The 27,644-nt window shown below is 37.8% G+C and overlaps 1 protein-coding gene across 2 annotated transcripts in view; it reads left to right on the top strand.

Annotated features, from left to right (window-relative positions):
* Window positions 1–27,644, top strand: part of LOC122796489 (actinia tenebrosa protease inhibitors-like) — a 234,641-nt gene that overhangs the window by 120,205 nt on the left and 86,792 nt on the right. For both annotated transcript variants that reach the window (XM_044065013.1, XM_044065012.1), the window contains one exon: window positions 5,595–5,657. In XM_044065013.1, the coding sequence (XP_043920948.1) occupies window positions 5,595–5,657 (63 nt within the window). The remainder of the gene's footprint in view (window positions 1–5,594; window positions 5,658–27,644) is intronic.

Below are 27,644 nucleotides of genomic sequence, written 5' to 3'. Positions count from 1 at the left end.
CCATATAGACAAACAGCTGACAGGACAGTGACAGTGGACCTCCAAACTACAGTGACTATGCAAGGGTGTACAAAAGCAACAGACAATGTCACATCACAGAGGAGTTTGACGGGTACCAGTGCATAGGGCATGACAGAGTACTGACAGCTTGGGATTCAGTGTAAGAAGAAACAGGGGAAATGCAGGACAGGTTGCAGTCTTGTTGAGACAGCTCAACCTGACAGAGCCCAGGGGACAAGCAGGACAAGTTTCAGTTCTGTTGGGGGAGGTTTCAACTTGAGAGGGTACAGGGGACAGGCAGACAGGTTATAGTCTTGCTGGGGGGGGATTCAACATGAGAGGATACAGGGGGCATAACCAAATGACCAAATGACCACTTTATAATCTAGAAAAAAACATGAAATAGGAACCACAACATGCTTTGAATCAAATAATCTTTACTGGTGCTTCTGGTACCTCAGCTAGCTGCCTTAAAGGAATAATTTTAATACCATTAACATCTGTTCAAATACTGGTGCTCATAAACTAACATCCAATCATACAATTAACGATTTTCAGTTAAACTTAGTTATTAACAAAACATATTAAATGCAGTATTAAATATATAAATAAACATCAAATAATGACATCACTTTAAATTATTACCATTAAATATTACAATATTTAATATTCACATTTACCTCTAAATTCATGCCCCTCGGTTGTAAAATACTAAATGGTACATGCGCCAAATGAAACAGATGGTCAAAGTACATACACTTGAACATCTGGGGGACATTCATAATGGGAATCTAGATAACCCTTTTAGAGGAACATTTTCATAGTGCTCATGGTAGCTCAGATGAAAGTTTTTTTCTTCAGTATTTTGGCAGGACCACAGTCAGACAGAGAGGGGGATTTTAGCCATATGTTGAATGAGATGGAAAGCAAATTCATTCTTAATTTTAAAACTTTAGAAGCAAGAGGCATGAACTTGGAGGTAAATTAGAATATTTAATAGTGTAGTATTTAATGGTAATAATTTACATTGATGCAAGTTTGAGGGGTAAAACTGGAGCTGAATTTGTTGTCCAGTAGGTTTGCTATATCTTCTGGATCAGTATAGGTGACTTCATTTACAATGAGCTGTGCACACAATTGTGTATTGCCTTGGATGTTACAGACATAGCTGAAGAATGCCTTGTACTTTTCCTTGGCCTGGGAGGCCAAATTTACCTCAAATTTTGTTTTGGTAGGCTTTGCTTGTCCTCTAAGTTGTTTATTTAGTTTGATGAGAGAACTTTTATCCTGCTGGGTGCTGCACCTTCTAATTTTTGCCATGGTTTTCTTTCTTCTGTTATACAGCCTATTGTTTTTTGTGATTCCACCAGGGTTGCTTGTTTTTTGAGTTAGTTCTGTATTTTTTCCTGGTGGATACAGCTGCTTCTTTGCAGCTATTAACATGCTTTTATAGGAATTCTTTGAATAGTTCTTCATAGGCAGCAGTGTTCTCCGGGTTTATGTATTCCAGGGATAGCTTGGGGTCCAGGTTTTATTTTTACTTCAAAGGAGAGCATTCTGTGGTCTGACCTTACCAGAGAAGACATTACATTAGGGGGTGTGCAGCACTCTCCTACATTAGTGAGTACCAGATCCAGTATGGTTGCACTCCTAGTTGGTGTAATGACAATATAGTCTAGGGAATTCGTGTTTACAAAATCCAGGAATCTCTATGCCTGTACATTTGGTGTCATATAGGATTCCTAGTTAATAGTGGGGTAATTAAAGTTGCCCATGAATATAGTATTGGGTTGGATGGTGAGTGTTTCCAATAAGTTTAAATACATGGTATGAGTTTCCAGGGCTATAGATGGGGACCCATAGCTTGCGAGGAAGTGGTATTGGATTTTGCCTATGGTAATTTGAACAAGGAGTAGCTCAAGTGCATTGCCCTGTTTGCCCAGCCTTGAGATGTATTTATTTTTGATGTAAATCAAGACACCTCCACCTTAAGTCCCCTGTCTGTGTAGTGTAATGGTTGGTCTAAATGTGTGGAAGGCATTATAACCTTGCACTGTCAGTGTGCTGTCTGCAGCTTTAAACAATGTGTCAGTGACTGCACAGATGTCAGAATTCACTAGGATGACGATAGGTTCTAGGGAGTGAAGTTTTTTGTTTAGATTGCTAGCACTGAGCACTAATACCTTTAGATTTTCTTGGTTTTGATAAGCTATGTCAGAAGTACTTTCAGTTTGGCATTGCCTAAAAAAGACAGTATGGAGAGGACAGTGTTTTAGCTAATATTTAAAAGCCTAGAGGGAAGAGGATCAGACCATCCATGGCTAAAGCAGGGTGATCTTTTGAACATCTCCTTCCATGCTGACAGATACTGCACCCCATTAGAATGACACCAGAAACTAAGTCAATTATTAAAGTCATTCATCCTTGGAGAAGGTAAAATGTTGCTCAGTGTAAGGCTCAGATCAGCCTGGGACAGCCATTCTGAGAGGTCCATGATGTCTCTCTTCATATAGTCTAGGGAGGTATGTCTCAGGTCACTTACACCCACTTGGACTATAACTGTATCATACTGGTAACCTGAGTGCATGCATAATGTGGTGGATCCTAGCCCCTGATGAGCAACTGACCATGACTTTCTCCTCAATCAGTCTGGTGAGAGGGATATCAGTGTGTTTCATGATGCAGTCTCCAATGACCAGAATGTTACATTGTGTGGTAGCTTTCCTTATGGGCTTAGAAGTAGAGGCTAAATGAGATGTGACTGTATGTGTTGATGTGGGTGTTGTTTTGAAAGACTGCACTCGGGGCTGCTGAGGGTATTTGTTATTTGAAATTCATCTAGGAGGTTTTTGGGGTTTAGGAAGATTACATTTAAGTACCTCAGCACATGTGGGTCTATATGTCTGTTTTGAATTGTGTGTGATTGGTGCAGCGTGTGTACTACTAACAACTTTATTAACTTTTAAGTGAAAGCTTTGCTTCCAGTGACATTGTGTAAATAAATCTCTCACATACCATATCAGTTTATTTGAGAATGAACTGGTTGTCAGTAAACATGAAGCAATTTCTACATTGTCTCAGGATGCCCATACCCACCAAGCTGGTAATGGAGATAGTGGGAAAGTTCATATCCATGGCAACAGACACTTTTTTATTGATTAGATAGTTGAAGTGAGAATATGAAGCATTGACAGGAGTATTCGGTGTGCAACTCTGGGTACAGTTCTTGTCACTGAAAACTAGTCCTCTGTTGTCCTATGTGCAACTAGGTATTAATAGAATTTCAAGTGCTTTTACAGGAAAAATGTCACTCAAGGTGTCTGTGTTTATAAGGCACTGCGAAACACTTGAGGGGAAACTGATAAGTGGACCCTGAAAATTTAAGGATGAAGTATTTAGACAGATATTCTGAAGTCAGAAATAAATCAAGCAGTACTTACTGAAAACAAAGTTAGCTTGTCAAGAATGATGAAAATGGGGGGTCACAGAAATGGCTAATGACTGGCTACTACTAGTGCTGGTCTCAACACAGCTTCACTCAGCTGAGATACAATGCTCCTTTGCTTCTTCTCCCACCAGAAGCAAAACATTAGCACTAATCTCAAAATGAGAAGCAGGCCATGGCCTGTTTGGTGATCCACAAACTTGTCCCAGATGATGCAAGGATCTTTAGACTTGTTGTAGCCTTTTCCTGGTAGATGCCTTGAACAGTAAAAAGAACAATCAGAAACATCATGTAGACACTCACTGTCCATCCAGAAACAGCCAGGAATCAATGCACTGCGCTCCTTCTCTCACCAGGAGCAGAATATAAGCACAAATTCCAAGCTGTCACCTATGAAGCAGATATTAGGCTTTACTGTGATCAGAAGTCTCCAGGAATGAATGTCTCTGTGTTCCTTCTCTCACCAGGAGAAAACAGAAGCACTAATCCCAAGATGACTACTGAGAGGCAGAATGTGGGCTCTCCAATAATTGGAGGTCTTGCAATAGATGTTGCAATTTTTAAAGATAAGATGGAAAAAAATGCTTAATATCCTAAGCCCTGCAGTGTGCACTAAGTAATTAGATATGAAAGAGGGGGTAACTTAAGCTTTAGCTGTCTTAAGTGGAGAGCCACCACTTTTAAAAGAGCAAGATAAACTGAAAGGGGGTGGGCACTTTGTATTCTGGTTCTATGGAATACAATGGAATGGCCAATAAATTAAAATAGTTGAAGAGAGTTGATTTCACAAAATAATAATTTTGTGCTTATTCACAACAACCAGTGAAAGGGACGAGGGAAGGAGATGTTTGGTCAAATTAACATAAGGAGCATGCAACTAGAAAGACAGTTGAGTTTAAGAACACAACAGCACAAGGGAGAGTGGGTGAGAAAAATATCTGTGTGATTCACAAGAGATATAGCTGTGGTCTCTTTTCTAGTTTCAATATGCAATTCAAAGGAGAATACAAGTAAAACACAGTGTAAGGAACACAAATTACAACATATGAAATAGAAGAAGGCAATAAAGCAATACAAAATGCAAGAAAGCAAAAGCAAACTAACTTTTCCCTCATAGCAAGTTGTAGCAGAGCCTAGGTGAGCTTTTCCAGTATTGCTTCATTTCCAATGGGACTCACTTTTATCTCCTTCTGTAGAGTGAATTAACGTCTAATATTTGCTGACTTTTTAAATTTACTATACGCTTGTTAATAAAGTTACATGCTAATGAGCTAGAAATATTTATTAAGACTTAATATAATTTGGCACGCATCTGGATCTCAGCATTGTTGTCAGATATAAGGAACATGACCTTGTATTTCACAGTAAACAATACTAATGGCAAATTTGGAACAACCTTCATGTTTTACTTTATTAAAGTTAATAAACTTTAAGTTGGCACCATGATACCAAAGAATGGAGCCATAAGGCAGTCCCAATGACTTGGCTATGATTAGTGGTCCCAAGTGCTGAACAGTCAACTTGGGTGGGACTGGAGAGACAGACTGAAGGCTGCTCATTCAACCCATTGGAGGATAATAGCCTAATCACCTTATGGATCACCAAATGTTGGCTGAATTATGGAGAAAAACAGGCCACTCACTTTTGTGTGCCAAGTACTGCAAGGCATAGAAGCTGTGGCACAGGTGGTAGAAACATGCAACAGCATTCATTTTGGTATAGTAGGCCCTGCTCTTACAGTGGGCTTTCTAGCCATTGTAGGGTACTGATGCAGATTTAAAAGGAAAAAAAAGTAGTCAGCTACTAATGATAGCATCACAGTGTCTAACTCTTTCCTCCACTGCCATCCAAAGTCAAAGAGTTTTAGCAAGTAAATTCCCAATGGAAAGCTGGGATCTATCCTACTGGGCAATGTAAGATGCTGAAGCCTGACAGGATGGAGAAATGAAAGGTTTCATTATCACTGATGTGATGGTAAATAATCAGAGTTAGTAATGGATAAAGCAATTACAAAAAATGTTAGCAAACTTTAAATCATGCATTGCAGCCTTGTTTTGAAATAATCTGTTTTAATAAGTATGTATTCAGATGACACACTCATTGTAACATCAGTCAAATTACAGTATGAGATGTTTTGTCTAACTCACAGGTGTTACATCGAATTCTAATCCTATGATCACAAACAGTACAGAGAAGAAGATGCAAAATGAAGGTATGTTTGAAATTTATGAAACTAATTGCTAATCAACACTACGTTTTTTTTTCTTTTTGAGGGGTTGTGGGATAGGAATTAGTTACCACAGCCATAGACTTACAAATTCATTATATGCTTGCTTATTTTAATATATCCTACTTCCTTATTTCCCCACTTCTTACCCGGAGAAAGTCTGACACCACTCATTAGTACATTGGTATAAATAGGCAGTGCCATCTATGTGCCATGGACTTTGTTTTAGGAAGACTGTTGGTCTTTTCATTTCCTGGAATTACTGAAGGGTGATGTCTAAGTATAAAAGCATAGTTCTTTACACTATCTTCTGCGCATTTTATTTACTGTTTTCTATTGTATACATAGTTCTGTTCAATGTCCATCCTTTTTATTCTTCATGGGACTCGATCAGGACATAGCTCACTTGCTTCTAGTTCAGAGAGATAAGCTTGTCAGAAACTGTATTCTCACATAAGGTATGTGGCTAGATAACTATGGCAAATACTTCAATGCAGTACTGTTTGTGTTCCAACATCAACATATTTTATAAATAAGGCACTAAAATGAATTTATTTTTGCCATTTTCTGGTAACTGTCTAAGTAGTTGTGCAACATGCCATAGCATATAGTAACTGAACACAGGATAGTTCTGAGGAAAAAAGTGATTATGCTTTGCACATAAAGAAAATAACTGTTCATATAAAAGTATTAAATAATAATCAAATTAAAAAAATAAAACTGTGTAAACAGTGTATAAGAAATCGGGCTATGTCTGAAATTGGTCAAAACTGCTCAATGCATTATACCAATAACCAAATATAAGTAAACAGCCTGGCTCTGAGGTATAGAGCAATAAAATCATCACTATCACCCAGACAATGTAAGTTTAAATAGCAGCTGAAAGAACCAGTCAAGTGAGAACGGAAGATTGCCAATCCATGATGGTGGGTGATCCAAACTACTTAAGTAGAGACTTGCATGGCATCAAAAAGTGGGCAGGACTGGCAATGTGGGCTTAGCCATGTAAAGCTGGAAATATTAGCTCTCATTAGTATATGGAGAAAAGTGTGAGCATGCATGCACGTGCACGGTACCTCTCAGCTGGCCCTGATTTTCAGGGATGTCCCTAATGTTGACACAAATTTTACCCGCACCTCTTAATTCTGCCTAAAACTGGTGAATTTTAGAGAAAATGTGCCAAATTAAACTTAATAAATAATGACAATAATTAACATAATATAATTTATTTACTTCAGAAAATGTATATTAACCCACATTCTCTTATTCTGTTAATGTCTCAAGTTAATAGTACCAGTATTTTAAAAGTGTCCCTCATTATCCCTAATTATTTCTGGATTTCCCCTGATTGGTTGATAGTTGAGAGCTATGCCCCCCCCCCACACACACACACACACACACAGACAGACAAATGGGAAGGGCATGGGATGTGCTGCTGTGGCACGTGTTTGAATCAGTGACCAGAGGAGTGTTTTAAGACCTTATATTGAAAAATCCTCATTTCTGTATACAGGCAATGTCATAAGACAATCTCCATGGCTGTCTCTGTCATGGCTTCACAGGTAGACTGTCTCACTCATACTGAGAATTTCCCAGTGACAGACAATTAAATGACTGATGGTCATCCGGCAGAGTGGCAAAAAAAAAAAATATATATATATATATATATATATACATACATACACACACACACACACACACATATATATATATATATATATATATATATATATATATATATATATATATCCATTACCCCATTTTCCCACATGGTATTGGTGTGTCACTTCATCAGTGACAATCATCTATGGTTAATGTTTACACCACCAGGTGGCTAGCCCAGCCACAGCTGTTCTTCACACCACGCTCCTGCTGTCAGGCAACAACACTATCCACTGCGCCACTATATATCAGGCCTTTCTTGGGGTTGTTTAAACAACTACACTTTGGCAGCACACACCAAGTACAGCAAGGAAGAGGGGGTACTGGAGAAAGGGACAGCAAATGCAACAATGATCCATTACAACATGTACTGTTATGTTAAGTTTATCTACACAGCTGTACCATATTCATACATGAATGTAGTTAGGTTACTATAGCTCTGACAAAATAGGAAAAAAGGAAGAAGACCCGTGCCTTAGATTCCAAAAACCCCTGGAAAATTGTCTTTGCAAAGCCATTTCTGGATGTGGAAAAGGAATACAGTTCAAAAAATAAGGACTGAAGACCAAGTTGCTGCATCTTTAATGCTTCTTCAATCCACTCCATTTCAGAAAGCCACCAGAGAAGCCAAATCCCTTGTTAAATGAATTGTATCCCTGCCTGGAAATGGCTTATTCTGGTGAGTGTAACAAAAAGTAACAGCATGAGACAAACATATAGAAATAGTCAAATTTGTCAACTATTACCTTCATATAAGACAAACAGCCGATCAGCTTCCATTAAAGGTCAAGTTTTGTCTAGGTAGTCTGAGCTGCCTATGTACATTAAGAGAGTGAAAAATCATTTGTTCCTTGTTCTTTGCTTCAGGAAGGAAGACTGGGAGATTAATTGGCTGGCTTAAAGTGAAACCCAAGATGACATTAAGCATAACGGTAGGATTTGTTCTCAAAGACATCTTGCCTTTGTGAAAAGTGTGGTAGACTTGACTCACCATAATAGTTTGTAACGCAGATCAGATAACCTCCTAGCAGATGTCAAAGTAATAAGTAAAAGTCTTCCATGTTCTTCTTCTTTCGGCTGCTCCTATTAGAGGTTGCCACAGCAGAACATCTGTTTCCATTTCTTCCTGTCCTCTGCATCTTGCTCTGTCACACCAACCACCTGCATGTCCTCTCTCACCCCATCCATAAACCTTATCTTAGGCCTTCTTCTTTTCCTCTTACCTGGCAGCTTCATCCTTAGCATCTTTTTCCCAGTATACTCTGCATCCCTCCTCAGCACATGTCCAAGCCAATGTAATCTTGCCTCTCTGGCTTTGTCTCCAAACCTTCCAACCTGGGCTGACCCTCTAATATACTTATTCCTAATCCAGTCCACCCTCATCACACCCATTGCAAATCTTAACATCTTTAACTCTGCCACATCCAGCTCTGACTCCTGCCTTTTTGTCAATGCCACTGTCTCTGACCCATATAACATAGCTGGTCTCACTACCCTCTTGTAGACCTTCCCTTTCACTCTTACTGGTACTCGCCTGTCACAAATAACTCCTGACACTCTTCTCCACCCACTCCATCCTGCCTGTACTCTCTTCTTCACCTGTCTTCTAAACTCACCATTACTCTGAACTGTTGATCACAAGTATTTAAACTCACCCACCTTCACCAACTCTAGTCCCTGCATCCCCACTATTCTTCTATCCTCCCTCTCATTCACACACATATATTCTGTCTTAGTCCTGCTGACCTTCATTCCTCTTCTCTCTAGAGCATATCTCCACCTCTCCAGGGTTTCCTCCACCTGTTCCCTACTCTCACTACAGATCACAATGTCATCTGCAAACATCATATTCCACGGGGATTCCTGCCTGATCTCATCTGTCAACCTGTCCATCACCATTGCAAATAAGAAAGGGCTCAGAGCTGATCCTTGATATAATCCCACCTCCACCTTAAATGCATCCATCACTCCCACCGCAGACCTCACCGCTGTCACACTACCCTCGTACATATCCTGTACCACTCTTACATACTTCTCTGACACTCCCGACTTCCTCATACAATACCACAACTCCTCTCTAGGCACCCTGTCATATGCTTTCTCTAAGTCCACAAAGACACAATTCATCTCCTTCTAACCTTCTCTGTACTTCTCCATCAACAGTCTCAGAACAAACATTGCATCTGTAGTACTCTTTCCTGGCATGAAACCATACTGCTGATCACTAATCATCACCTCCCTCCTTAACCTAACTTCCACTACTCTTTCCCATAATTTTATGCTGTGACTGATCAATAAAAGTCCTCCATGTTAAGAACCTCAAATCAGCCAAATGAAATTGTTTAAATGGAGACAGAGTAAGCTTTTCAAGCACAAACCTGAGATCCAAGGGGTAGTCACCTGCTTCCTAGGTGGGAGAGTATGTAAGACCCCTGTCAAAAACTACTTGACTTAAGCATTGGTAGAAAATGGGTGATGTAAGGGCACACAAACCAAAATGACAAATGAACCTTGATAAATGAGTGCAAGTTAGTGGATACCACCTCTCACAAATAATGAAGAACCAGAGGCAACTTGGCCTGAAATGGATCCTGGTTCTTAGAGAGTCACCAACTATAAAATATTTTGCACTCACCTACATGTAATGTGATATTAGCAGACTTCCTTAACTCCCTTAGTACCTGCTGCATGCTGTGGAAAAAAAAAGGTACCTAAGATATCAAAATGTATCATCCAGGCAGTTATTTAAAGAGTTTCCCAATTGAGATGTACCTTGTGTAAGTAAATCCAGTCTGTGAGGAAGCTTATGGTAACTAGCAGTCATGCCACAATTTTTAGGGAGTCCTTCTTGAACTTTACAAGAACCCTGGTAATCAGCAGAAAGGGTGGAATGTATGCAGGAACATTCTATACATGGGAATGGGAATGCATCTGTCTTCCAGACCTGGCCGCAAGCAGTACTGGAGTAGAATTTCTTTAGTTGTCTGTTTTGAATGGAGTTAAACAGATTTATTTGAGGAGATCCACACAGGTGGAGCATTTCATGGAAGGATGAAGTTTCCATGCATGGGGTTTATACTGGTCTCCCCAAGCTTGTCTGCAATAAGTTTAGCTCTGACAGAATGTATGAATCCTGTAGAGTCAGACTATGCATCACATTACACTGTTCACTTGCAGAGTTCTGGAGACAAAATGCAACAGATTATTAAAGGCCTTCAACATCCCCCTGACATTTATGTGCTTATTGTCTGTTTCTTCACAGAGCTTGCACATTTACTCCTTTTAAAACTGCTTCCCACACCAGATCTGAAGCATCAGTGGTGAATGACTGGAAGAGGGTCACAAAGAATAAGTGACCTGGATTGTGAACTATCTCTTCTCTTTATAAACCCCAGAACTGGAATCTGAAATGTCAAAGGGTGTAGATGCTGAGTGCAGACTGAACTGAGGTACCAATGTATTTCTTCTCATGTGTGATCTGGCAAAGGGCAGCATGGTGATCATCAATGCCATACATGCCTGTCAGCCTCTTACAGCAAGAATTCTGGGTAAAGCCAAAAATAATGGGGAGTCAATGATGCAAAAGTAGGGACAATGTTTAAATATTTCTCTTAGAAGCCTAGAAACGTGATAGAATAAAAAAAAGCTTGGCATTTGCATGTATTTGATGAAGGGAATAAATTCTGAAACTCAAATGGCTGGCATTATTTTATAATGCCAGTCCTCAAAGATTTGTCAAAAAGCCATACATTTTATGAGGAACAAAGCAAAAATATAAGGCAAAAATACGGACAATTGAAAGTTATAAAGCTATGTAGCACAGAATCCTGAGAAACTCCCTTGCAAATGCTTGGTTTAGGCTGGAGAAACTGTTTGGAAAACTTCTAATTTGTCTGGAGGGAGCTCTTTCCGAGCTTGGGTCCCGTAAATGACCTAGTAAAATTATCCTGTATGACAGGATGAAAGAAGAGCTCTGCAAATTGATTTGAGAGCCCAGCTGGAGTAGAAATCCCTGCATGGTTATTACAGACTATTGCCAGATGGAAAAAGAGTCTGCAAAGATAAAACATAGTTATCCAGATATGGAAAAATGTAAATGTCTTTGAGTCTGCACTAAGTAATGACTTGAGCTAGGCATTTTGTGAATACGCTTCGTGCAGTGGGGAGTCCAAAGAATAAAAAAAGAGAACAGACACTTTAAGCCAGACACAACAAATCTTAAGAAATGTCTGAACTACTTGGCAATATGAATGTCATGATAGGCATCCTTTAGATCCACCTTTGCCAAGATAGCTAGACTTAGGATCAAAGATACAAGGTTTTGAAGTGATAACATCTTGAACTTTGTAATCATAACATGTTTAGAGCAGAAAGATCCAGTACTGGCTTCCAGAATCCTTTTGGTTTGGGAACAGCAAATATGCTTGAATAAAAGCCTTTGCCTTAGAGATTGGGTGATACTGGTTCTATGACTCCCTGAGAAGGCATGCTGTGCAGAATTGGTAGAAAGAGGGCAGTTCTGTTTTCTGAACAAGAAGGAATCCCTTGGAAAGGAGAAAGGGATTTATATTGTCAAGAGTATCCTCAGAGTATACTTATTGGGCTAAACTCAGAACTCAGCTGTCTGAGTCTACAGGATACCAAAACAGATGATGAAGTCTCAGAGACACAGTTTGTCAGAATGGTAGGCAGGTAGATAGTCATGGTGACTGGGAAGACTGTCCTTGATTTTTTGAGGCTGTTCCCTTTTCTTTAAAGCTTCCTTTCCATTGCTTTTGACCTCATTTATTACTATCCTCTCAGCTGAGGAGGGGGGGGACTATTATTTTGTCTAAAAAATGAGAGCTGAAAAAAACAGGTTACTGCTTGGTTCAGTTTCCCCCTTTCATCATAATAAGCACCTCAGCTGCACAAAGGTTAAACAGACAGCCTTTATCACAGGGAGAATTAAAAATATCAGAACTGACATCATCTGGGAGGAGTTGAAAATGAAGCCAAGAATGTCATCACAAAAGTAATCCAGAAACAGAGCTCTACACAAAAGTAATCCAGAAATAGTTGCTCTGGAAGCAGAATGAGTGGCACTTTAGAATATGCTTAGTCGCCTGTCATAAAGCTGTCAATAAAGCATTTATTTTTTTTTACCTTATAAGAGGGAATGTTAGCCAATAGCCATAAACTTCTGCATATTCTCAAAAGACACAAGCAAAAACTTTAACAAATGGGTTTTGGCAGTTTAAAATCCTGAAATTCAAAGTGCTAGAATACATTTTCTTCCCCAATATACCCATTGCTTTCCCATGTTTATTGCAGGGAACAGGAATGAAAGGACTAACCTGTTCTGTAGCTTAGAAGGGCTGTTAATGAAGAAGATTGAGAACTAGTGGCTCTGAGGTAAGTATAACAGTAAAAGTCACGCATGCACTGGAGAACTAGTGGTTCTGAGGTAAGTATAACAGTAAAAGTCACACATGCACTGGAGAACTAGTGGTTCTGAGGTAAGTATAACAGTAAAAGTCACACATGCACTGGAGAACTAATGGTTCTGAGGTAAGTATAAAAGTAAAAGTCACACATGCACTGGAGAACTAGTGGTTCTGAGGTAAGTATAACAGTAAAAGTAACACATGCACTGGAGAACTAGTGGTTCTGAGGTAAGTATAACAGTAAAAGTCACACACATGCACTGGAGAACTAGTGGTTCTGAGGTAAGTATAACAGTAAAAGTCACACATGCACTGGAGAACTAGTGGTTCTGAGGTAAGTATAACAGTAAAAGTCACACACATGCACTGGAGAACTAATGGTTCTGAGGTAAGTATCACAGTAAAAGTCACACACATGCACTGGATAACTAGTGGTTCTGAGGTAAGTATACCAGTAAAAGTCACACACATGCACTGGAGAACTAGTGGTTCTGAGGTAAGTATAAGTTAAAGTCACACATACACTGGAGAACTAGTGGTTCTGAGGTAAGTATAACAGTAAAAGTCACACATGCACTGGAGAACTAATGGTTCTGAGGTAAATATAACAGTAAAAGTCACACACAGGCACTGGAGAACTAGTGGTTCTGAGGTAAGTATAACAGTAAAAGTCACACACATGCACTGGAGAACTAATGGTTCTGAGGTAAGTATAACAGTAATAGTCACACACATGCACTGGAGAACTAATGGTTCTGAGGTAAGTATAACAGTAAAAGTCACACATGCACTGGAGAACTAGTGGTTCTGAGGTAAGTATAACAGTAATAGTCACACATGCACTGGAGAACTAATGGTTCTGAGGTAAGTATAACAGTAAAAGTCACACATGCACTGGAGAACTAGTGGTTCTGAGGTAAGTATAACAGTAAAAGTCACACATGCACTGGAGAACTAGTGGTTCTGAGGTAAGTATAACAGTAAAAGTCACACATGCACTGGAGAACTAGTGGTTCTGAGGTAAGTATAACAGTAAAAGTCACACATGCACTGGAGAACTAGTGGTTCTGAGGTAAGTATAACAGTAAAAGTCACACATGCACTGGAGAACTAGTGGTTCTGAGGTAAGTATAAGTAAAAGTCACGCATGCACTGGAGAACTAGTGGTTCTGAGGTAAGTATAACAGTAAAAGTCACACATGCACTGGAGAACTAGTGGTTCTGGGGTAAGTATAAGTAAAAGTCATGCATGCACTGGAGAACTAGTGGTTCTGAGGTAAGTATAACAGTAAAAGTCACACATGCACTGGAGAACTAGTGGTTCTGAGGTAAGTATAACAGTAAAACTCACACATGCACTGGAGAACTAATGGTTCTGAGGTAAGTATAACAGTAAAAGTCACACACGTGCACTGGAGAACTAATGGTTCTGAGGTACGTATACTACTAAAAGTCACACACAAGCACTATGTCTTTTCCCAAACTCAGCACATTTCAGAATGGCTTATGTTTTTAGTCAGACACTAAACATTTTCCTCACAAAACGTTTACACAAGCACTACCATTAACACAATTATTATGTAAAAAAGATAGTCTCCCTCTCTGTTTCACAAGTATACCAAATAGTTTTCTTGCTGGTAAAATCACAAGTTTTGCAAAGAGCCATCAATTAAATAAATTAAGGCTTTCACCAATGAGGACTTATCTGCCCGGTATGAAAATTGCTAGCTGATTGACAGGAAATGCAGGGACTGCCAAAATAGTACTCACTTCAGCAGCAAACAAGCTCTGATGCTTTTAATGCTCCGACTGCCTTTTAAATATAGCACCTTACATGGTCCTGGCAGGTGGAACACCTGGAAGGTGCCCAGTTTAAGCTACTGCAATTTTGATTCTTGAAGAACATCATCCATTACATAGACTTCTGCATGTTGAACCCTTAAAAAATCAGGGGAAAATGGCCAAAACTAACCTAATCACAAAAGGAAAACAAAAGCTTTCCTTTTTAATCAGCCAACTAAAAAAAAAGCTAACAATACACCAAAACATAATTTGTATGATTAGTGGATACTGTTAGTGAAAAAACTTTTGGTAAGGTAAAGTGTAGGGCTGGGGTTTGGGACAGTGACACCCCAAGGTCCCCATTCATAGAATTAAACCATCTATAGCCTTGATCACTTATGCTGATTATGTGACCATTCCTCATGCAAAACTCTTGCTTCACTCCCTTCATCACATCCAGCTGCTGCCATCACTTACCAGATTGCATTGTTCCTGGCATTGCTATCAAAAGTAACACATTTCTCACTGTCACTTTTTTCCACATCCTACCTTGTTATTCCACAAGAAACTGCTGAAGCCACTCTGTAGTTATCCACAAGTATGATTTAGGATGGAAGAGCAAAAGGGTTATTAGAGCTTCTGTGTTCTATTTAGTGAAAACCAGTGAGCATAGGCATTCAATCTGGACAAGTATTTTGGAGGTTCTTAAGTGCTTTTCCCTTATTGTTTTAACTAGTATTGTTTTTGCAGGAATTTATTGTAATCAGATAGAAGTTTTGTCTGTTTTCATAAAATGATAGGTCTGTTTCATAAACAAGGTACACAATGGCACTGCAACTGTTCTCACTTAGCATCATGCATGAAGGCAAATCTGATTCTTAATTAAAGAAAAAGACAGCATATACTACCTGTGGACATTCAACAATGCAGGTACAAAAACAGTATTCTAATGAAATTAACACAGTAGTGATTCAAAACATCATAAATAATAAAATGGAAGAAGTCTACATGATAAGGTACATGAAAGTGTATTTGTGTATTAATTTCTTTAAATAATTACAGCTACAGACATCAACATACATGTGTTAAAAAATGGAAAAATTGACATTTATATGCTATTTGTTGATACCATCATTGCAGCAGAGACACCCTGATGATTTATAGCATGCATGTCATCACCAGGATACGGCATACTTTTACCCATGGATCCTGTATTGTACTTTCAAAAGACAGGAGAAATGGGCTAGGCAACATATGGATAGCACGCACTGGATTAGCTACGACACCTGTTTCAGGTAATGGAGGTGATAGGTAGAAGACGAAGACCCAGACTTCTGCAAACCAAAATCATAATTACTGTGCGCATTCTGGCCAGAAGCAACTTGCTGAAACCTACAGAGGACATAACAAGCATATCTCAGGCATCCATTATAATGTACTGTAGCAGTTTCTGGCTTTCATGCTCACACATACAGACTAGTACATAAGAGTCCTAATCACACAAGAGGAACTAACCCCCATTATGAAAAACTTTCATGTTGTTTGCCACTTGCCAAGTATCCTTGGTGCAATGGATGGCACATGTGTAGCCATATGTAAACCAGATGGACAGGGTACACATGCATATCAAACAGATGTGGATATGACCTGTTAAACTGCTAGGTGGTATTTGTCCACAGAGGCTTCATCATGAATGTGTCTGTCTGCAGTCTAAGGCATAATCGTGAAGCCAGTGATTGGCACGTGGATGCCATGAGTCATATAATGGAGTTGGGATTGACACTCCATGGCAATTTATGAGGGGATGCCAGATACACAGGCTACTGACATCCATACATTGCCCACAGACATCTGCACAGGAGGCCTACAATAGTGCAAATCATTGTGAATGGAACATAGAATGCATCTAATCACACATCCCCAGGAATGTGAACCAGTGGGAACATCTCCTCTACCATAATGGTTGGTAGCTGGCATTTGCCTGGGAGGCCATACAGGCCAGTGCTGCACCCACACTGAATCAGATGAAAATGTAGGTGGAGACCTGTCCCTGGATGCTGGACAGAGCAGGTGTTACTGTTCCTATATGCATATATTTGGTTTTGCAAACAGCTTATATAGTTGATACTTTAACTGTTACAGGTGTAGTGCATTTATGCTTTTATAGTGTGTTTTATCTTGTTATTTATGCCTGCCATTTGACCTTTGATCAAGGATCTAGGATGTTTTGGAATAAATGTGCATCCAGACCTTTGTTGTTTTATTCTGTTGTTCTTCTCTGTTAAAAGGGTTAATAGACTCATTATAAATAATAGCAAAAAAAAAAAAATGAAGGTTCACTACGATGTATGCTACAAAAGTAGAGAAAGTGCCATTGAATTGTTTTGCCAGGAATGCCTGGAGCCTAAATGAAAACTGGAGGAATTGTATGGGGGTATACAACCAAATGATACAGATGTCAGTATAGTATCACAGATAATGTTTAATGAAAAAAAATTGTATAAATGGATATACAAGATTTCATAAATACAGAACTGGAACAAGTAGAGAAGGTGCTTCAATTTACATCACAAATGAGAGGGGCTGGGTTGGCATAATGGTTAAGGTCATTACCTCATTGATGTAAATACAGGGTTTGATTCTGACCTCAGATTATTGGATAGGCTTATAATAGTCTGTACACGATATCTTAGCATCTACCTATGAGCCCATACCCACCAACACAAATAAGTAATGTGGAGTCAGAAATAATGGACATCAAGTTAGTAACAAGAATATCACCAGTAATTATTGATTCCATTATATTAATATAATTAACATAATATCAGTTATATTAATAGTATACTAGTATAATACAATTGCATTATATTAATGTACTATAATTAATATAATATAATATTAATTAATTGATTAATTAATTATAATTAAAGGAGTCCAAATCTAAACTCAGGTAAGCAGGTGCCATTTGCAAAACAGTTATCAGACCTGGCAAGCCAAAACAGATTGACAATAGCTGGGGACTTGCATATGCCAAATGAAAACTGGGATAGTTTAACCCCCGCTAAAGACTCAGACTAAAACGTACTCCCCATTTTCATTAAGCAGGGTTATTGTTTATTTATTTATTTATTGACATTTGATTACCAGGATAGATTAGCGGGCTATAAGAGCCCATGTTCAATGGAGACATGCGGAGAAATGCTCCAAATACATGTTACAAGTTTGAACAATTAAGTTGTACAGAATATCACAGTATACATACTTACATATTAAAAGAAAATACATAAATGAACCGATTGAAACAATTTCAACAGTATTGCATAGATCATTTCAAAAAGATATCATTTTAGGCAGTTAGCATGGACATTTTTGTCAATGTGTCTAAATAATAGGTTGGAGGAGTGCGTGAATGTAGTTAGGAGTGACTGAGTAGAGTTAGCAATAGTAGTAGGAGGAGGTCAGGTTCTTGAAGGAGGGGTGTGTGGAGCAGTTACAGCTCCAAGTGGAAGATACGTAGTTAAATAAACATTTAAAAAGTTGCAATGTTTGGACTAGATCTGAGGGTTATAGGAAGAGAGTTCCACTTTTTGGCAATAGTACAGGAGTATAAAAGTTTGACAGCTGATTTTCAGACTTAAGTGATCTGTTAGGTTGGTAGTTGGCGAAAAGGGAGAACAGGGCAGGACATAATAATGGTTTGCATGTAATTGTATGTGCTGTCATTAGTTGTATATAGGAGAGATGGTATGGTAATTCCAACCAGTTTAGAGAGTGTAATGCTACACAGTGGTGGGTAGAATAGGAGGAGTATGTTGCAAATCGAGCAATTTTATTGTAGCAGGTTTCTAGTTTGGACTTTAGATTAGAGGCTAAATTTGTAAGTAGTGGAGCACTGTAGGACAGAGGAGGTAGAAGACAGGGGGTGTAGTGGGAGTAAGGAGGTGTTTGTGCCTGTATAGTAAGCCCAATTTTGGTGAGATTTTTTGATGTTGTGATGGACATGAAGATCAAATTTGAGGTATTTATTAGTTATAATGGATCTATATTAGATCAGCGAAACGGCATTACAGAGAATGCCATTTTGCCGACAAATATAGACTGAAATCCCAAAACAGCGAAGGCTCAGGTCAGCGATTTTTTTTTTCCCATGGAAAAAAAATTGCTTAGCCTAAGCCGTGATATTGCCCTTTACCCCACTGTACTGTGATCTCAGAGTTGGTATATTTAGTTGAGGGGGCACAGCCCCCCCCACTGGGGGGGTGTGGGGGGTGAAGGCCCCCACTTTACAATGTATTAAGTAGTGTGTTGTGTTTTGTTGGTCTACCTCGCTGTTTTGGGATTTCTGTGTATATGTGTCGGCGAAACAGCATTCGTTTTAATGCCATTTTATGTTCTAATATAGACCTGTCATAACACCTTGTAGTTTAATATGGGAGACTATTACAATTTGTGTCTTGTTGTAGGAGAGTATAGTGAGTTGGTCTTTGTCTAATGGGGTGTGTGATTTAGGAGTCAAAACTAGTAGCTTGATTTTACTGGCACTGAGTAGCAGGTGATTTTTGGTAAACCAGGTTTCAGTGGATGAGAATGCTAGTTGAGTAATATGTTGGAGCTTGGGAATAGAACTGACAGAGCAAATGCTTGTAGAATCATTGGCATACTGAATAAGAGAGCCATGAATAAGAGATAAGTGAAGCTTATTAATGAAGATGCTGAAAACTAGGGATCCCAATATGGAACCTTGAGGTACCCCTGTAGGTTCAGGGCGATAGGAAGAGGAGTTCCCTTTAACAGCTTGTTGCCTATTTGATAAATAGCTTGTGATCCAATTAAGTGAAGGGAAGGGCAGACCTGTTAGTGAGATTTGGCTGAGAAGAAGGGGATGAGAACCAGTATCAAAGGCTTTAGAAAGGTCTAAGAAGGTGGATGAGACATATGTACCAGAGTTCCTATTGTCCCTGTTGTTGGCATTTGTTGTGCACTTTAGTGCAAGTCATATCAATTTGCTGGCTATTGTATTATCAAAAAACTGTTATTAACATTAACAATATGTGAACCAGAACCAATAGAAAATTCAGATCATATAGCTGTTAAATGGAAAGTGATTTCAAAGGTACATTCACAAATTAAAAACAAAATCCCAACTATAAAGGTAATTATAAAGCAACCAAAAAGAATTAGAAGACTTGTTAGGTCTGATCATAAAGTTGTCTCCTTTAAAATAAAATTAAAACCAAAGATTATTTCCATCCAGGGTAACTTTAGAAATTTCTCTAAGGCAAACTATCTACTCCTAAGTGATACATTGACAAGTGTCAAATCCTGGCCAAACCAAGTTAATGCCATTAAATATGCAGAAACATACACCACCACAATATGCCAACATGTAAACAGCTGCATAGATGCAGCTGTACCATGCAGGAACAAGCACATAAACTATAATATCAACAAGCTTTATAGTAAAAGGAAGATAATTTTGATCAAAAGCAAGATCTGTAATTCCCAAAAATAATAGAACTTTCATCAGTGAAATAAACAAGCAACTCAAGAGCTTAATAAAATAAACCAAAGCCAAGTTTGAGGTTAAAATAGTTACCCAAGACATGACAATCACAAGGCCTTTTTTCAGTTATGCTCGTAATCTGAAATCACAACAGAGCAATGCTCTAAGCTGATTGTGAACAATGTTACCTACAGTGAGCCAGAAGATATAGCACACCTCCCATCTGATAAATTCATCTCTAAATTTACATTTGTTCCTCAAGATATACCTGAAACTGTCCTGCCTCCAGGTATCACACAAGACCATGTCCTAAAAGTGCTATCAAAAACTAAAAATACTGCCTCAGTGAGACCTGGCAATATCTGTGGATCCATCTTAAATAGCATGAAACACAATTTAGCTCCCCCACCCCAGCAACAATGTTCAGCTTCAGCCTCCATACAGATTTTGTACCAAGTTGATACAGAACAGCTACAGTCATTCCACTGCATAAGGGAGGATCTTCCACAAACCAAGGCAATTACATAACCATAAGTATGACCAGCCACATATACCAAGCCATGGAAAGACATATCATGGAGCTAATTAATAAGGACATAGGGAACCTCCAAACACTGGACTCCTCTCAGTTTGGATCCATCAAGACCAGGCTATGCTTACTCAACCAGGTGGACTTTTTGAAAAGGTCACCAAAGCAATTGATGAAGGCAAAATGGTACACACCCTATACCTCAACCTGACCAAAGCTTCGGACATAATCCCCCATTCAGGCATAATATAAAGGCTAAATAAACTAGGAATAAACCCCCTTGTCAACTGCTGGATTGTCAACTGTCTCATAGATAGGATGCAGGAAATCAAAATATAGGAATTCACCTCCAAAAAGAGACCAGTCACCAGTAGAGTCCCCCAGGTTTCTGTGCTCTGACCCCTCCTGCTTGGTACATTTTTGTCTGAAATAAATGTTAATACCATTGACTATGTTTGCAGATGACTGCAAGTTATAAGTCACTGAATCCCCAAATGACTTAGCCATCCTGTATGAAAATTTGTCCCAAATAAATAACTGGTAACAAAATCAAGAACTAAAACTTAATGCCAAAAATGCATTTTTTGTATCCTATGAGAAGTCATCTCTGCCAGGGAACTACCACATTGACAATACACCTATAAGTTGACCAACTTGTTCAGTATTCGAGAACTTATGTGGATAGTGACCTAACTTTAAATTAACATGTGTCCATTGTCGAAAGAAAGTCTTTCAATCAACATGTCTCCATTGTCAAAAGAAAGACCTTCTATATTGCAAGACTTATAAACAAAGGAATTCTCTCTAGATCTAGGGATGTCTTTACCACCACCTTTGCTCAGCCTTTATCAGGTCAATCATTGAGTATAATTCCCCCTTTGGCATGCATCTGCCCAGACAGATGCAGCAACAGGAATGCCCACAGAGATATCTTATTAAAGGATACAAGGCCTAACAATATGTCCTACCTGGACATACTCAAAGCCCTGTCACTACAATCACAATTCTACAGACTGCTAAGAGGTGACCTATGTCAGGCATACAAGACATCCTCCAGTCCATTACTGATGGCTTTACTGTTCATCAGAAAGTCGAATGGCATCAGAAATGCTCAGTCTAGGGCTCTTAACCTCTTTGCAATATCGACAGAATGGTGCAGAGGGGAAAGGTATGTCATGTGCAGGGTATCACTGCTCTTGAACAGACTCCATATAAAACACATTTCATCCCCATCTATATTAAAATGCAACTTGGATCTATAGATGGGAAATAGAAAAGTTACCCCAGGACTACCTCTTGTATTACTGATGGGCAGAGGCAGTTCCCATGCACTGGTCCCCTCAAATTACCTATGGTATGATTCCAGTTATCCTCACTAGGGGTAATAAATAATTATTGACCATGGGATGCATAAGGCAAATCTAATACTACATTGGATAAGTTAATTCAAAAGGAAAACTGACTAGGCTTAAAATGGCCCACAAAGGCAGCTAGCCTTGAACTTACCTATGAACCTATGAATGGAAATGTCCTCAAATCTCTGTTCCACCTTACCCCTTTGTACTAAACCTAACCCTAATTCAGCTGCTGCCTCCTGCCCTACACATTACTGTAGAAAATTCCTTTCCCTAACAATACCACTACACAAGACACTCACGCACACAAACACACACACACACACACACACACACACACACACACACACACACACACACACACACACACACACACACACATTTCACATAAATATACACACACAATACTACATCTATCCCCTTACCCTGCCCTTGCTCTAACAGTAATCTGCCAACACAAACATACACTCCTAATCCTAATGCATAAACTTTTTGCATATCCAAAAGTTTCAGCAACGCTTACCATCTACAAGTAAGCAAACTTTACACAACATAGGGAAAGTTAATGTTCCCAGCATTCACATTTCTGACACTCAAACACAATGGTATTCTATCAAAAACAGACATCAGTTCACTTTGTCAATGAAAGTGAATTAGACAAAATAAAGTGTAACCTGAATACTATCTTCTGTGATATTTTTAATTCAAAAGTATATACTATAATATTCAAAAGCAAATACTGTGATATTCAAAAGCATATAGTATGATATTTCTAATTCAGAAGTATTGCACATTTTGTTTCTTTTGCTAGCAACACTTAGATTGAAACACTTAGAATCATTGCATTATATATTCATTTATTTCTATTTCATCATGCTGTTGCATAATTTCTCATCCTGCTAACTACCTGGCGTTAGTAACTTTCCTATTCAGTTTCACTTTCTTCTTCGGTTTCCTTGTATTTTATTATATTGTTTCTGTTCTGCACTTGTTTATGTTCTGATGATGGATGCAGATTAATGTAAGAATAGCATATTCTGTACTTTATTTTTAGCCTATAGATTATTATTTTATTGCGTTTTTCATTCTTGGCCCTAACTGAAAATAAGTATGGTTTGTGAGACAGTGATGCAATAACAAATGATATCACCTGGCCTGTCAAAAAACAGAGAATGATCCAAGAATAAAGCAGATTTGCACATTCTTATCTTAATTTCCAGCCCATTCCTATACTGAAGAATGTGAGGGAAAGATAAGGAATTCTGTCACACCTCACTGGTGCATCAAAATTATTGGCTGTTTTTTAGTATGATGGCATTTTAAATGACTGGCACTTATTCACTTGTAGATACTTTCAAATATATCTTCCAGACATAAGAATACAAGCCCAGTATGTGTCCGTGCAGCCATAACCCAATAACTCAAACATAAAAACACAACAATGATTCATGTAGTGTCTCCATTCACCTCAGGGTAACAAGCTAACAAATAAAGTATTCAGAAAAGATGACACATCCGACTATAGAACAACGGAACACTTTCAATTAAAAACAACAAATTAGCAGCATAGATGTATGGTTAAATGCTTTCAACCCTTTAAATAATGTAATGGGACTTCCTCAGAGTTTAAATAAACCCTCTGTCCTGTCACAAGTAAAAATCAATCAATCAGAGCAGAGAAACAGTGGGTGGATCCAGTACTTAAAAATGTATAAAAATATCACATTCCATGTAATTACACAACACTAATAGTAAAAAAAAAACAAATATAAGAAAAAAAAAAATAAATATATATATATATATATATATATATATATATATATATATATATATATGTACATGCACACACACACACACACACACACATATATATATATATATATATATATATATATATATATATATATATGTAAAAAAAATATATATATATATATCTGTAAAAATATATATATATATATATATATATATCATGATAAAATACAAAAGTTAAAAATATATATATATATATATATATATATATATATATGTGTGTGTGTGTGTGTGTAAAATGATAATGTTAAAAAACTTTAAAGGACTTTTTGCAAAATCATATTATATATCACTGGCTTTTAATTTTAATACTGGAATGATAGAAAGTTGGTCATTCAGACCCAATCCTTAAGATGCATTTGATTGCAATTGCCAGAATAATTCCCTAAATTCCAGTTTAGTTTCCCAGGAACCACCCCTGCTATCTTGGATACCACTACCAGTAATCCAAACTGCAATTTTGACTCTTTACATTCTATTGAACGCTTGTTGTTGCATCTTTCGACTTTTCCCGGTTAGGGGTCGCCACAGTGGAACTCCGGTCCGCTAATGATTGGCAGTAGATTTTTACATGCCGAGTTGCCGGCCCTGACGCACAACCTTCAATTAAGGTACGCCCATTCACGCATGTCTCCACACAGAAGACGCTTTAGCTGAAAATCGAACAGTACAACGTCTTACTGTGAGGCGACAATTCTACTGCAGAGCGTTATTCATATTACTTTTGGAAATAGCATAAATATGTTCATAAATTATCTTCCTGAATTGCCTTTCAGTTTTGCCTACATTGAATTTAGAACATTCTTTACAAACAGCTAAATAAGCTACACCCTTAGTAATGCAATAACCAGAAGCCAAATGAAGTTGTATGGAAATTTGTTAAGCCTAATCCCGATCTAAAACGTGGACAGTAATTACATGCTCCACATTTTCTAGTACTCCTGAATGCATTATTCTCATTATCATGCCTGAGGTGTTCTAAAAGATTTTTAAAGTTCCTCCCTGTTTTGTAAACAAAACTAGATTCAACCCCAAGAATTTTGAACACCTCTTCATTAACCTTCAGTATGCTCCAATTTTTAGAAACTATATCCCTAACCTTCCATGAGAAGGTATTAAATGTTATCACAAAAGAATTAACAAATCTACTGCTATTCTGTGTTTTATGATTATGAATATCATTAGAAATTGGATGTTCCCTACCCAACAAGGGTGTAAACCAAGTGCCCCATCCCTTATACATCTCTTTAAAAATCTTATCTTTAAGGTCAAGGTAGTAATATCTATCCCTAAATTTCTTTCAGATATTGTCCACCTCAGGTGAAAAGATCTCATATTCGGACCACATACTAGCTGCCCTTATTAATTGCTCCTTAAAAATGTTCTTACAGACTGCAGGGTGACAGCTATTATAATCCAAATAGCCACTGGAAAACATAGGTTTTCTACACATTTTTGAAATAAAACATCCTGTTAGATAATCCTTAGAAACAGTCACATCCAAAAAATTCACACTGTCATAAGAATGTGGGTGTGTGTGTGTGTGTGTGTGTGTGTGTGTGTGTGTGTGTGTGTGTGTGTGTGTGTGTGTGTGTGTGTGTGTGTGTGTGTGTGCGTGTCCATGTGTTTGTGTGTGTGTGAATTTAAGGAAAGAGGTAGTATTATTTAAATAGAAAATAAATTTTTCCTGGCTATTATAAGTCTCTTTCTATAGGATAAGAATATCATCCAGGTAACATAAATAAAGATACCAGTTCTGTTGATATTCAGATCTACACATATATTTCTTCTCCCAGCTATACATCACAAGATTGGCATACATGGGGGCACAGTTAAATCTCATTGCTACCCCTTAATCTGGGGAAAATATTCACCTTCAAAATAAATGAAATTATCTGACAGTACAAGATCCATTGCTTCCACTAGAAAGTTGATAAGACTGCCATTTAAATCAGTATGGTCCACAACAGCAGTATGGCCAGTCTGGTGAGGTATACTAGAAAACAATTCAGTAACATCAGTAGTAAAAAAAACTACAATGTGTATTAAAGAAATAAGGTTTGAGTTTTGTAGGAAACTCCCAAGAAAACTTTAAAATGTAATTAACAGAACTGAAAGTCCCTTTTAAAAAACAGTCTAGAAATACAGTTAGGGTTTGTGTTTTAGAATTATGTGCTGATATGATTAACCGATGGGGAGGGGTGATAAAATATCTTTATGGACCTTGGGGATACCAAACACAACAGGAATAGAAGGATTAGCATTTCTTAAAAAAAATAAACAAATATTGATACATTGAGTCATCCAAAAAAATAATCAATCTTTCTGTAGGCAATGTTTATTTCATTTTTAGAAATAATTTCATAACTATTACTGTCACTCAATAAATTAGAAAACTGATTGGTAAAGTCAGCTTTATAAACAATGACTATGCCCTCACCCTTACCTGGTTTCGTAATCCTCAACTTGTATTAGTCCTAAAGTCAGTAAGAATAGTCCTTTCTTCTTTTGAAAGGTTATGCAGAAAAAATCTCCACATTTCCTTTAACTTGTAAATGCATCTTTTACAAGATTTCTCAAAGATAGCCAATGTGGAGTTAAATGGAGGATTGTAGAAACTCCTCTTTTTAAACATAGCAGTTTTAGGTAAAGGGGTATTCTCATGTCAGTCAAATTTAATGGGGGGTACAAACTTAAATCGTTTAATAAATAATTTGAATTAACTAAAAAAGCAGAGCAACTCCGCTAGTCCAACCAAATCACCACAAAAAAATGTGAGGTATATTTAGGTCTTTCCACCAGGATCGTAAAACTGTCAACAACATCCAGAGTAAGAATAAGTCCAGGCCAAGAAAAAAGAGAAGGCATTTATTAGTTAAGAGCTTTTGTCCACATACAATCTGGACTTCATCAGAACTAAAGTGACTACAAAAACATACCTGTTTAAATACCCACACAATTCAATTAAAATATTAAGCAATAATTAGCATAAAAAACAGATAAATATTTAAAGTGGCAGAGTGTTCAAAGCAAATCAAACCTCCCTTTACAATAATTAGTTAAAACAGATGAATACACATACACATTATTAAAAGCTTGTAATTCTGATGCTCATATTTTAAAGGCAGTACTTACAGAAATAGTATTATTTAAACCTGGGAACACACTGGCATTCAACCTAATCTGCCGCATCAACAGCCTATATTCTGATCTCAATTTACCGGGCCCCCCTCTGCCAAGGTTGACTAATACTTTTGCCTAATAAAAAAAAAATAAAACCTCGTATTATTATTCCATTTTTTTAATGTGTTTGAAAAGGGTGTTATTGGCGTTTTGTTTCCCAATATCATAGTAATGCTCCTAAATTCTTCTTTTAAGTGGATGCTTAGTTTTGTCTACATAATAGGCATGGCAAAAGTCACGGTAGACTAGGTAAGCCACTCCCTTACTGTTACAATCATAGTGTTCCCTGGTCTTAAAGTCATAATTAATTGACCTTAGGGTTAGAGTAGTGCCCTGATGAATAATTTTACAAAATGAACAGGCACCATATTTATTCATACCAACATTAGTCTTATTAGATGGTGGTCTCCCCAATCCAGATTCTAAATGTTCTTTTAGATTGGGTCGTCTTTTGTCGTAATACTAATGACAGAGTGCTTAAAACCCGATGGCAAGGATCAGTTGGACTATTACAAGATAATAAAGACTGCAAATAAATGTAAGTTACCTTTCAGTAATATTTTCAGTGAAAAAAAAAGTTTATAAGTAGGGTGGTAATTCTCCAGGTCATGTGGCTCCAAAGATTTCTTCTTAACGAAAGTTGTAAAATGGATTTTTGTAATGACTATGACAAAGCATCAGTTCATAGTGAAGAGTGCACAGTACTGAAAAAAACATGGATCA

Source organism: Protopterus annectens, chromosome 3.part0 (genome assembly GCF_019279795.1).
Source record: "Protopterus annectens isolate FY-2018-M chromosome 3.part0, PAN1.0, whole genome shotgun sequence".
Classification (NCBI taxonomy): domain Eukaryota; kingdom Metazoa; phylum Chordata; order Ceratodontiformes; family Protopteridae; genus Protopterus; species Protopterus annectens.
Note: the sequence above shows the minus strand (reverse complement) of the source record. Positions and strands in the feature narration are given on the sequence as shown.